General features: G+C 39.7%; 1 protein-coding gene across 4 annotated transcripts in view; it reads left to right on the top strand.

The window, feature by feature from the left end:
• The window catches only part of MYOF (myoferlin), a 165,401-nt gene that overhangs the window by 27,159 nt on the left and 126,163 nt on the right, over nt 1-12,079 (top strand). For all 4 annotated transcript variants that reach the window (XM_069099252.1, XM_069099255.1, XM_069099254.1 and 1 more), the window contains exons 2-3: nt 2,094-2,149; nt 5,670-5,761. In XM_069099252.1, coding sequence (XP_068955353.1) covers nt 2,094-2,149; nt 5,670-5,761 — 148 coding nt within the window. The remainder of the gene's footprint in view (nt 1-2,093; nt 2,150-5,669; nt 5,762-12,079) is intronic.

Genomic DNA, 12,079 nt, shown 5'->3' with positions numbered 1-12,079 from the left:
AGGAGGTGATTGGTGGATTCTTTCAACCTCTGTTTTGCCCTCTGGTTCTAAAACATCAGGACAGTTTTCTTTGAGAACTTCCTGGAGGATGATTTCTAGGTTCGTACTTTGATCATAGCTTTCAGGTAGTCCAGTAATTTTTAAATTATCTCTCCTGGATCTGTTTTCCAGGTCAGTGGTTTTTCCTATGAGATATTTCACATTGCCTTCTATTTTTTCATTTGTTTGGATCTGTTTAACAGCATCTTGATTTCTCATAAAGTCATTAGCTTTTCTAATTCTGAAGCAATGATTCTCCTCAGTGAGCTTTTGAGATTCTTTTTCCATCTGGCAAATTTGACTTTTTAAGGCATTCCTCTCCTCATTGCCTTTTTGAGCCTCTTTTGCCATTTGAGTTAGTCTGTTTTTTAAGGTGTGATTTTCCTCAGTCAGGCTGTTGACCCTCATTTCATAATTTTCTTGCATCGTTCTCATTTCTCTTCCCAATTTTTCCTCCACTTCTCTTATCTGCTTCTTTTTTTTAAAAAAAAGCAATCTGGGTTAAGTAACTTGCTCAAGGTTACACGGCCAGTTATTTCTGGGTGTGGTGCTAAGTATCTGAGCCTGGTTTTTGATCCCCAGGTCATCCCGACACTGGAGCCGGTGCTCTTACTCGCTGTGCTACCTGGCCGCCCCTCTTATCTGCTTCTTAAGGTCCTCTATGGCCTGTAACCAGCTCGCATTTTCCTTTGAAGCTTTTGGTGCAGGAGTTCTGACTTCACCGTTTTCCTCCTGTTCCATGCTTTGCTCCTTTTTGTCCCCAAAATAGGAGTGTAATTTTGGAATCTTCTGTCTGCTTTGTTTCCTTTGCCTGGTCATGTCACCCCTCAGTCACTTGATGCCTGGGCTTTTTGCCACAATAGGACTCTGCCACCAGACAGGGGAGCTTTCATCCCAAACCCTGGGGTTTTCTCAGCTGCTCGAGGTATTAGAGGGGTACCCTCTTTGAGGCCTCCACACACTCTGGCAAGCTGGACACACACCCCTGGACCTTTACCCTACACTGCAATCCAGATCCAAGCAGGTTAAAGCAAGAGCGATTACCCCTCAGACTGGTGCTTGGTCCCCCTACACTCTGCAGGCCAGGAGCTGAAGCTGCCATATGTCGCTGGCTGGCTGTGCTGGTGTCTCAGCAGCTTCTTGCCCCAGTGGCAAAAGCCGACATACTCCTACTTACTGGGTCCCAAAGTCCAGACTGCACTGACCTCTCACTTTGTCCTTCGCATCTATGTGTTGATAATTCTGGAAATTGTCACAGCTGCTGTTGATCTGGATTCCCTCTGGCTAGCAGCTGGTCAGGCTCGCTCTGGGGCTAAGACCTCCAGGTTCGGCTCCCAGAGCTCTGCGCTGGCCAATTCCTGCTGGCCTACCAGGCTGTCCTCAGCAGGAGGTTAGCTTCTCTGTGTCATTTTGCGGGTTCTGCAGCTCCAAAGTTTGTTCAGAGTCCCCTTTTTACATTGATGGAAGGTTGAAGCCGGAGCTGCTTGGAGGTCCTGCTTCTACTCTGCCATCTTGACTCTGCCCCCAGAGCTGTATCTTAGTCCCTCATTTTTGAAAAGGACCAATGACATCATGAGGGTGGTGTCTTGACTTGCATGTGAAGTGGACTGGGAGAGAAGGGAATCCAAAGGGCCCTTCCTCTCTCTAGTTGAGAGTTAAACTATCTCTTCTGAAAAATCCCAGTCACTTTGTGTTAATGCAAACATACATTAGAAATGTGGAACATCTGTGTGTTTGTATATGTGACTTTCCATCCCATTAGTAAACGAACATTTATAAAATGCCCACTTTGTGACAGGCACTATGTTAAGCACTGGGGATACAAAAAAAAACCATGACAATCCTTGCTTCTGGGAAATCTCACCTCCTTTAGTAACATGTGGACAACAGGGATGGTATGTTTGGGCTTGATCAATTAATCAATCGACAAGCATTCTCAATAATGGTTTATTAATGTATTTCATTAATCGATGCTGGATTAATACATTTATTTTAATGGATACTTAGTCCATTTCTTGGTTGATTGATATATTTTATTTTTTTTTAATTTGCAGATGAGAAGAAGAAAACAAAGAAAATTGATAATGAACTCAACCCTATTTGGAATGAGGTGACTTTTTAGTTTGGTTTAGTAGAATTGTACCAACATCTCAGAGTAGAAAAGAACATCTGAGCATCCCATATTTAGAAACAAAACTTTAGAAGCATATTTTAAGGCAGTCTATGGGTCCCTCCAGAACTTGACAGTCAAAGCAAACCAACACCTACTAGTGTCGCTAAGGGAAAGAGATTGTCTTGAGACAACAAAGGGTTATCCTGCATAGCAGAATTATGTAGAGAACTTTAATTAATACATTTATCTAATTGTTCCCCTACCCTCCCAACAATTGCCTTTATTTGGTTTAAACACAATATACCCTTGTGATTCTCTCTCCAAATTCATAATTTACTCTCTTTATCCATAGTATTCAATTCATCATATACCTACTATGTGTACAACTCAATACTTGGGCCCTGAAGGAAAAATAAACAATAGAGAAGAAATAGTGGTTTAGGTGATGGAAAACAGCAAATGATCTAAAGTAGTTGCTATTTGTTCAGGGCTTAGCATGCTTCCTGGAATATAGTAGACTTTAAGTCATTTAATTCATTGATTGACTATTTGGTGTTGGAACGAATTAGGTTATTTTTGTAGCTAATTGTTTTGCTCAATGAACACTGAAATTAATTTCTTTCCTCTTAGACTGCATTGACTAGGCAGTAAGGAGGAGGAGGCAATACTTGACAATGGGATAAAACTGGTCTAGGATGAAGAATAACCTATAGATGATCCCTCAAATTAACAATCTGCAATCATTTGACAAATGCTTCTATTTGACAATATCTATTTTGTATATGTATAAATAATTAAGAAATGTCTGTATATTGCATTCTGAGTGAATTATGTTAGTGTATTTAATAAACATGGAGAGGCAGAATGGTGTTTTAGCTGGCCTTGGAAACAAGATTCAAGGTTCAAGTCCTATCTCTGGTACACATTGGCAGTGTGACCCTGGGCAAGTCACCTAACCTCTCTTTCTGAGTGCTCCAGGAAACTCTCTAAGATCCTAAATTATGAGTTAGGAGTTTCCAACCTATATCTGTGAAGGGAGCTGTGTATACCAACAAAAATCACAGTCCAACTCTACCCCTCCACTCCTCATCCCCCCCGAATTCTATAGGCTATTGATAAGTAATTTGGTGTAGCAGAGAGAACATTGAATTTGCAGTCAATGGACCCGGGTTTGAATTCTGGCTCTGTCATTTTATGCCTGTGTGACTATAGGCAAATCCCTTAACTCTCAGGTCCTCAGTGTCCTTATCTGTAAAGCCAACAAATTGGACTGGATGACTGGGAAGATCTTTTCTAGCTCTAAATATTTAACGGATTATTTACAGAATTGGACTCTGTGTACTGACTAGGTCTTTCTCTCATTTTACCAATTTGATTTTTTAAAGGGGAGGTGACACCTTAGAGAGGAAAGACCACCAGATGTGAATTCGGAGGACCTAAATTTGAATCAAAGCTCTCTGAGACCCTTCACCTTTTTGATCCTCAGTTTTCTTGACTGCAAAATAAGGGATTTGGACAAGATGATCTTTAAACTCACTTCTAGTTGTAAACCTGTGAGTCTATGAAAAATGCAAAGGATATTCATTGAGAAAAGCAGAAATGAATGACTTTATGGTTTTAAACTAATGTACATATGTGCTTAAACCTCCCCTCTACAAATTTACATTTGTATATGTACATCTGGCTTAGAGAATCTGAAAACTTCTTCACATTTTCCTCAGGAAAGAAAAACAATTTCTAAACAACCAAAAAGCATTTTAAGTAGAAACAATTGGCTGTTTTAAAGCTGGCAACTTAATGCTGTTAGCTAGATATGTGAGTTCATTATTCTGGGTCAGGATGACTTAACATTACTATTACTATTTACCATTTTGAAAATATGTTGGCACTGCTTTTGATTTTTAATAGCTCTCTATAAATGGTTGTCCAAATCTGGTCAGAGCTAACTTGGCCATTTGCAGACTGATCTTGCAATGGACAGAATTTCTGTGTATATACACACCTGCTTACTCTCTATCATGTACATATTGTGGGAGCACATTGTAATTAGTTCTTAAAACAAATGTATCTTTAATTAGCACATTTATGAAGTGCACTTCTAATTATAATATTATAATTGAGACTTTATTTATAGAAAAAAAGAAAGTGAAATTCTTTCCTCCAACATTCTGATTTGTGGTTGTATGCCAAAATGAGCTATGGGAGCCATCTCCCATCATCAGGAAAAATGACATCCACTCAGTCCATAATCTGAGATCTTATTGTGGTATGGAGGTGAGCCCTGGATTCATTGAAGGCTATGCCAGCATGTGCTTGGAAGGTTCTACCAAACTACTCCAGTCCAATGCTGGTCTTTGTGTCTGTGGTTTGAGGACCAGATTTTCAGAGGCTCATTGCCAAATAGGCTTGAGGTCAATGAATTTGTCATTCACAGCAACTCTTAAAGTCTACTGAATAAATCATGGAGGGGTTATGATCTATATCAATAGACTCATTCTCAAATTATGAAATCACCAATCCTAGAATTATAGATATAAGATAGAAATTGACAGGAAGCCATTTGAAAGAGAGGCCAAAAATGCAGATTCCTTGGCAATGAGTGAGAGTCCCATAAATGCTTTGGGGTATTTTTATTTTGAAATCAAATATTTCAGTTTTTGATCTGCTTTTTGTGCCCTAATTGGTATCCCTTCCCACATTCATGGCTCCTATCCACTTACACTCACACACAAATATGACAGAAATTGGGGAACTTTGTTAGGTATTACAGCTACTTAGTTTATTAACTATCTTGGTTGCTATGAGCCAGAAATAAAGTGCTCTCATCTTTCCTTTCACTGTATAAATTTGTTAAAATTTTATTTTTACCACTGACAGTTAACTATTTAAAAATATTTCCATATCACCTTTTTTTTCAAAGTAAAATCATTACATGAGAAAATGTGAAATTATAGAATCTTAGAGCTAAAAGAGACTAGAGGTCACCTAACTCTTTAAAGCATGGTTCTCCTCTAGAGAAATTCAACACCTATTAACCCACTGTCTATTGTAAGAATTCAGTGATGGGGGATTTACTATATCCAGGCAAAGTTCATTCTACTTTTTAATAACTCTACAATTATTTGAAAGTTTTTTTTATACTGAGTCAATATCTGCCCTTCCCCACCTCCATTTTTACATTAATTGGTTCTAGTTCTAACTCTTGGGGCCACACAGAATTACTCTTATCCCTTTTCCACATTACAAATCTTTAAACAGCCCAGGATCCTATTTATGTTTCCCCAAGTCTGCTTCAGTTTGAATGTCATGCAACTTGAGTATATAATGGTGGATTCAATGTATGCTTAAGAAAAAAATCAACATATTTAGGATTCAGTCACTTCTGTGTTACACTTTGGTTTAAGTAGTTCACAGAGTATCTTTAGTGAAAATAGCTATATGACTTGTTATATTGTTAGAGCTTATCTTCCTTGTCCCTGAAAATAATATAACTTTTTAAAAACTTTTCTATGCACAGATATTTGAATTTGACTTGAAGGGTATACCATTGGACTTTTCATCTGCTCTCGACATCATCGTGAAAGATTTCGAGACAATCGGACAAAATAAGTAGGTTGCTTTTTTTTCTATTTTACTTGTGCTGCCATCATGTGTTTATAAAAGAAATGCATTTAATATTAAGCAGTAAAAAAATTCAATTTGATTGAAATTTTCAATTTCAATGTTAATGCAAATCACTGTGTGAACACAGTGCATTGCACATAGGATTACTATAGGTGTCCATTAATCACTTAATATGATGCTTCTGGTTTGTATGACTTTTGCTGAATTGAACAGGATCAAAAGATTGGATTGTTTTTTAATTCACTGGCTCATTTGTAAGGTTCCACGATGGATAAGGGCGAGAGAAAAAGTATATTTCCATGTCTGACCTCTCAGACCATCCTAACACTCCCTTGAGATGTATATTTTTTCTGAATGCAAGGCAAGTTCTGGGGCTCATCCTCCCAACTCCCCTTGTAGTGGCAGGTTGGCTCCCCAGAGCATAGCTACGCCTTTCCACATGGTTCTAGGGGTTACCCTGAGAGATCAGTGGTTTCTCTAATACTATTGCTCATAAGCCCCATCTGGTATGTTCCCTACAATATCCTTCATCAGTCTGACAAGTTGATCTCTTCTTAATATTAATTAACTAATTAACACCAATTAGTTTTTACCAAGGGATATTTACTGAGAAGGTCTAGCAAGAACCAAAGTACAGGGTGTCCCAAAAGTCATAGTGTGGTTTAATCTATTAATTCTCTACACAAGGCTACATTTCAGTCACAATGAGTCCCCAAACTCATCCTGTACCTTTTGCTTTTAAGCTTTGGCTTGTTATTCCAGTTTCTCAGAATTCCCTGTTCCCTTCTCTCTATTTAAAACCTACTTTTAAAACTCAGCTCAGATTTCACCTAGCCTTTGACATTTCTCCCTAGTCTAATCTGTTGTCTATATAATTCATGTGTCAATTAATCATACTTCTTTGTGACATCTTTTCTTTTTCTTTCTTTTTTTCTTTTTGAAGGGCAATTGGGGTTAAGTGACTGCCCAAAGTCACATGGCTAGTAATTGTGTCAAGTGTCTGAGGCCAGATTTGAACTCAGTTCCTCCTGACTCCAGGGCCAGTGCTCTGAATATTCACTGTACCACCTAGCTGCCCCTGTCTTTTCTTATTATTGTCTTCTTGAACTACCAGTTAAATCTTTATTAGTTTTTCAAATATTTCTTATCTTCCCAATAAAATGATAAGCTTCTTGAAGGTAGGGTATTACTTCTTTGTAATTTCACAGTTTGTGTCGATAACAATGTCTTGCCCATAATAAATCTTCAATGAATCTCTGTTGCTATAATTTTGATTTGGTAGGATCAGGAGTGATGTGGTCATGGAGAAAAGAAATAAATTGTACTGATATGGACTGAGCAAGGGGATGCATTTTGGGAGTGGGAATAGAGATCATAGATATTCTATGGGAAGGTGATAAACAGGCAGGAATCCAACACCAGTTCAGGAGCCTGAAAAAGAATCAGTCACCTCATACTTAGATTAAGTTTATTAGGCAGCTTGTATAGAGAACAGGATGAATAGTATGGTAATAGAAATACAGACTGGACATAAGAATTCACTGATATAAGAAATTCCTTCTATCAATACAGGTTGACATTTTCTTTGCAACTTATAGTATTAAAGAGTTGCCTAGAACACTGAGAGGTCAAGTAACTTGTCCAGGGTCACACAGCCAGTACATGTCACAGGTGAGCTTTAAACCTGGGTCTTCCAGGTTTGGAGGTCAATTCTTTGTCCACTGTGTCATACTGTCTGAACAATGAAAATGGATAGGTTATCTTGGGTTGTTTCTATAAAATACCAAAATAACTAGTCAATTCAGTTAAAGTAATTGTTGGGTAGGTGTGAATAGACTTCCCTCCCTTCCCTTCCCTTCCCTTCCATTCCATCTACATATTCCCTGGATAAATTTATTTTCTCCCATAGATCCAATTTTCATCTCTGGGCAAATAATTCAGACATAATTTGCTTCCATTATTTCCAGTGACCAGATATATCCACCCAATGTTCCATTAACATCTCAAATTAATCATATCCAAAATGGGATCCATCATCCTCTTTCCTAATTCCATTTCTCCTCTAAACTTCCCTATTTCTGTTGAAGATACCAATTACCACATCACTTAAGTTCACAACCTCAGATTTATCCTATCACTCTTTCTTACTATTTCCCCAATATCCAGTCAGTTCCACATTCTATCAATTCTGTTTCTACAGTATCTCTCATGTAGGTTCATTTCTCATTACTCAGATGCAACCTCAATTCAGACCATCATAGTCTCTTACCTAGACTATTATGGTTGTTGTTTGTCCTTTGTTTTTGAAGAGGACTGTGACATCAGGAAGGTGATGCCATGCCATGCAAGTGAATTGGATTTAAGTGAGCAAGGGCTGTGCAAGGTTACCAGCCTCATTTTCTCCTCTGGAGCCATCTGGGTCCAGTGGTCAGATATATAGATCAGGATGAATGGAGATGGCCCCCAGACCATGGTAATCTCTTAATTATTCTCCCTGTTTCTAGTCTCTTTCCTCATCATAAAATAACATTTTCCTCACTGCTGCCAATTTAATCTTCCAAAGAGATAGATCTAATCATATCATTCCCCTGCTTAAAAGTCTTTGCTAGTTCCCTATTGCTTCCAGGAAAAAATACATACTCCTTTTCCTGGTATTTCAGGCCCTCTACAGACTTGGCCCAATTTACTTTCAATTTTTTTTCTGCTCAATTTTTATTTTATTTTAAATTCTGAATTCTCTCACTGCCCCTTCACGTTCCTCACTCAATGAAAAAGCAAAAATCAAAACCTGTTAACATATATATATATATATAGTCAAGCAAAAAAATAAATCCTGCTTTAGCCATGAAAAAAAGGTTTCAGTCTGCACTCCAAATCTGTCACCTCTCCATATGGAGCTAGATAGCATATTCCATCATGAGTCCTCTTTCTAGCTTTCTTTTGAATTACTCCCCATCGCACAGTCTGCATCCTATACAAGCTGTACTTGTAGCTGTTCCCCAGAGATGACATTCCACCTCAGAGGCGTGCTGGCAAATGTTTGACATATGGGAAGTTTAATCTGCATTATTAACATTTCCTCCCTCATTTTCTTAAGTCTAGACAATGAACAAAATGAGAAATCAAGTCCTGATTTGTAGCATCTGCCCATTTCTCAGGGGCAAATTCTCACACCAGAAATTTACCAAATGACCTGCTGTGCTTATTACTGTCATGGATTCAAAGAAACCATCTTTCCTATGTAGAATGTATCGCTTCCTCCCCTCCACCTTTCAGAATCCTTGTCTTCATCCAAGGCTTAGGGCTCTGGTGTCTTGTCCTCCATGAAACCTTTCCTAATGCACGTGGGTTATATCTTCCTAATTGAATATAGACTTCATGAGTCCCGGGACTGTTTTGTTTGTTTTTTTTGTTACTTGTATCCTGAGCACCTAATACAGGTCCTGGAGAATAGCAAGCCCTCAGTAAACGTCTGTTCAATTAATTAATTAATTAACAATAGGGTGGCAGCCAAGGGATGAATTTTTCCACCACAGCAACACATGAATTGGGCTGTTAAGGCCCAGAAGGGTTGTGATTTGCATGAGTGAAGTGCATCATCACTGATGGTGGTTAGGAGAATCATGAGGGGGAGGAGTAGAGGAGCCACTGTGTAGGTTGGGAGGTTGAAGTAGGTTTCCATATGTATGGACTTTCTAAAAGAAAAAAAGTCTACTTATTGAGATTTCTGAGTTCAAAATGATTAATTTTATTATCCTACAGGCACAACAGGGCAATGAATAAGCAAAGACAAGACAAAACCAAACCAAACATCACCCTCTTAAAATAAGGATAGCAATGTGCTGTTAGGTAGTAGAAAGAGCTCTGGCCTCGAAGTCCCCAGAAATCAATGAGAGCCAATAAGCAGGACCACCATTTCCTGATCCCTCTTGCTTTTCCTTCTCAAAGCAGCGTGTTTATTCCTATGTTCCACACTTTCACCCTTGGCTCTGTGACATTTATTTATATGTAAGTCTTAATCTCCAACACTCCACTCACATCATTTAGGTAAGCAGATATTGGTTTATTCATTATCTTTGTACCCATTGCTTTGTCTATAGTAGGTACTCAATAACTATTTAATTGAATTGAGTGGATCTGACAAACTAATTAGAAATAAAGTGTAGCAGACTTGTGAGTACCACGCTTGGCTCTCCCAGAGGACATTTGCATTTCAGGAGAGAGAGGGAGGGAATAACACAGTGCTTCCTAAGTGCCTGGGTCTGCTCCTCCTCATTTGATCCTCACAATGACCTTGGGATATAGGTGGTATTATTGTCCCCATTTTGCAGTTGAGGAAACTGAGGCAAACAGAAGTTAAGTGACTTGCCCAGGGTCACACAGCTAGTACATGGCTGAAGCTGGATTTGAATTCAGATCTTCCTGACTCCAAGTCCAGTGCTCTGTGCACTATGGCACCACCTAATTGCCTCTAAGAGGCCTTCAGTACTTTAAGACCAAGAAGTACCTTGTCTTAGAAAATTCATACTTTGGAGCAGGGTCTTAGCAGAACCTCAGCTAGGGGAGGGCAACCTGGGGCTTTGTCCCAACGTGTAAAAATTTAGGGGTCAACACCTGTACTTTCTTCAGTGGGCAGAAGCTCCAGAAAGCTCCCTAGGGAGAAAAGATCGGTACAGCTGAAAAGAACTATGGCTTTGGAATCAGAAGATGTGGGTTCAAATGCTGCCCTGCTACCCATCTGCATCACTTTGAGCATATCTCTAACCCCTATAATCCTCAAGCTCTTCATCTGTTAAAGGAAGGGACTTGAAGTTGTCTGCACAGATTAACTCTGGATTCTGATCCCACATCTGTATGACCTTGGTCAAGTAACTCTGATGAGGGATGGCTCCCAATAGGTTGAGCAGGAACTCTGTTCTTATCTAACACCAGAAAGCCTGCGATTCAATCTTGAAAGAACTCAATAGGCCCAGGCTAACTTGGAGTCAGAGTTGTAAAAGTTTATTTAACGCTTTACAGTGGGCAAGGGTTATTAGGCTGTACAGTGGGCAAGAGTCCTTTATGGGACCTGCAACCTTAAAGGGGTAGAATTAAGATTTTTGTATGGTAATCCGTAGTAGAACCCGTGGCAATTATGCTAACTAGGTGATTAAGGGTGGGATTAGGGAGGAGTTAAGGTGGAGACAGTGCTTAAAGGAACATGCATTTTTAATGTAACTGCGCAGGCATATTGCCCATGATTCACTGGGAAAAAGCCCAAGGGGGGCTACCTGAAGGTGTGGTTTTAGGCTTGAAACCTCACTAAGTTGTCTAGTGGTCAAGGGCTGATGGAGAAGTGCCCAGTCTGCCCCCCATCAGTGTCATATTTGACAAGATTGATGTCTGGGAACCAAGGCTCTTAAGGAGTTAACACAAAGATAGGGTCTTGAAAGGTTCATTGAGGCAGCCAAGGTGTCAACCTAGAGATAGGTCACCAAAGGATTCGTGGGGGTAATGCTCTGAGGCTGGGGGTGGGGTGGGGGGTGGAGTGTGATTTTACAAACTGGTTTTACAGACTGATGTTACAAAGTGGTATTACAAATTGATTTTACAAACATAGATCCCAAGCACCCCATCAACTCTACCCCTCCCCTATTTCTCCCCTCCTCTGCCACCTCAGTTTCCTGAGGAAGTTGGACTAAGTGACTTCAGGAGTGGCCTTCAGTTCTGAATCTATGATTCCATGACCACCAAGGTCCCCTCCTGCACTGAATCTATAACCCCTTGCATCATCTCAAGGTCTGCAGAACCTGGAGCTGATGTTCAAGGTCTCCAGGGTCTCTCCCACTGTGGAGCCTAGTTTCCTGACATCTAAAATCTCTTAACTGAGTTTGATTTTAAAAATTGATTTGAAGGCCCCTTTCACTAGCCCTGGATGTATTTTGTAGTGCTTGGAAAGTCTAGTGCCTTAGTGCCAAAAACACAGAGTAGCTCGAAATGGCCTTGGAGGAGTGTTATTGAGTAGACAGAAAAGTCAGATTGGGCAGCAAGCATTGATGAAGCAGCTCTATGTGCCAGACACAGTTCTACATCCTCTGGGGAGACAAAGAAAGGCAAAAACAGCCCCTTCCCTCCAGGAACTCACAATCTAATGGAGGAGTCCACAGTCAGACAACCATCTAAGATGCACGACAAGATAAATTGGACATAATCTCACAGGGGAGACATCACCATTGAGGGAGAAAGCATGCATTTAAATAAGTATAGACAAAGTAATTTTTTTGAGGTAAGCACTAAGGTGGAGGGGAGGGGAGAGGGCGAATA

This window comes from Petaurus breviceps, unplaced genomic scaffold (assembly GCF_028583685.1).
Source record: "Petaurus breviceps papuanus isolate PSGF00001 unplaced genomic scaffold, PetGlider_PUasm1.0 37, whole genome shotgun sequence".
Taxonomy (NCBI): Eukaryota; Metazoa; Chordata; class Mammalia; order Diprotodontia; family Petauridae; genus Petaurus; species Petaurus breviceps.
This window is presented reverse-complemented; position numbering and strand designations above follow the sequence as displayed.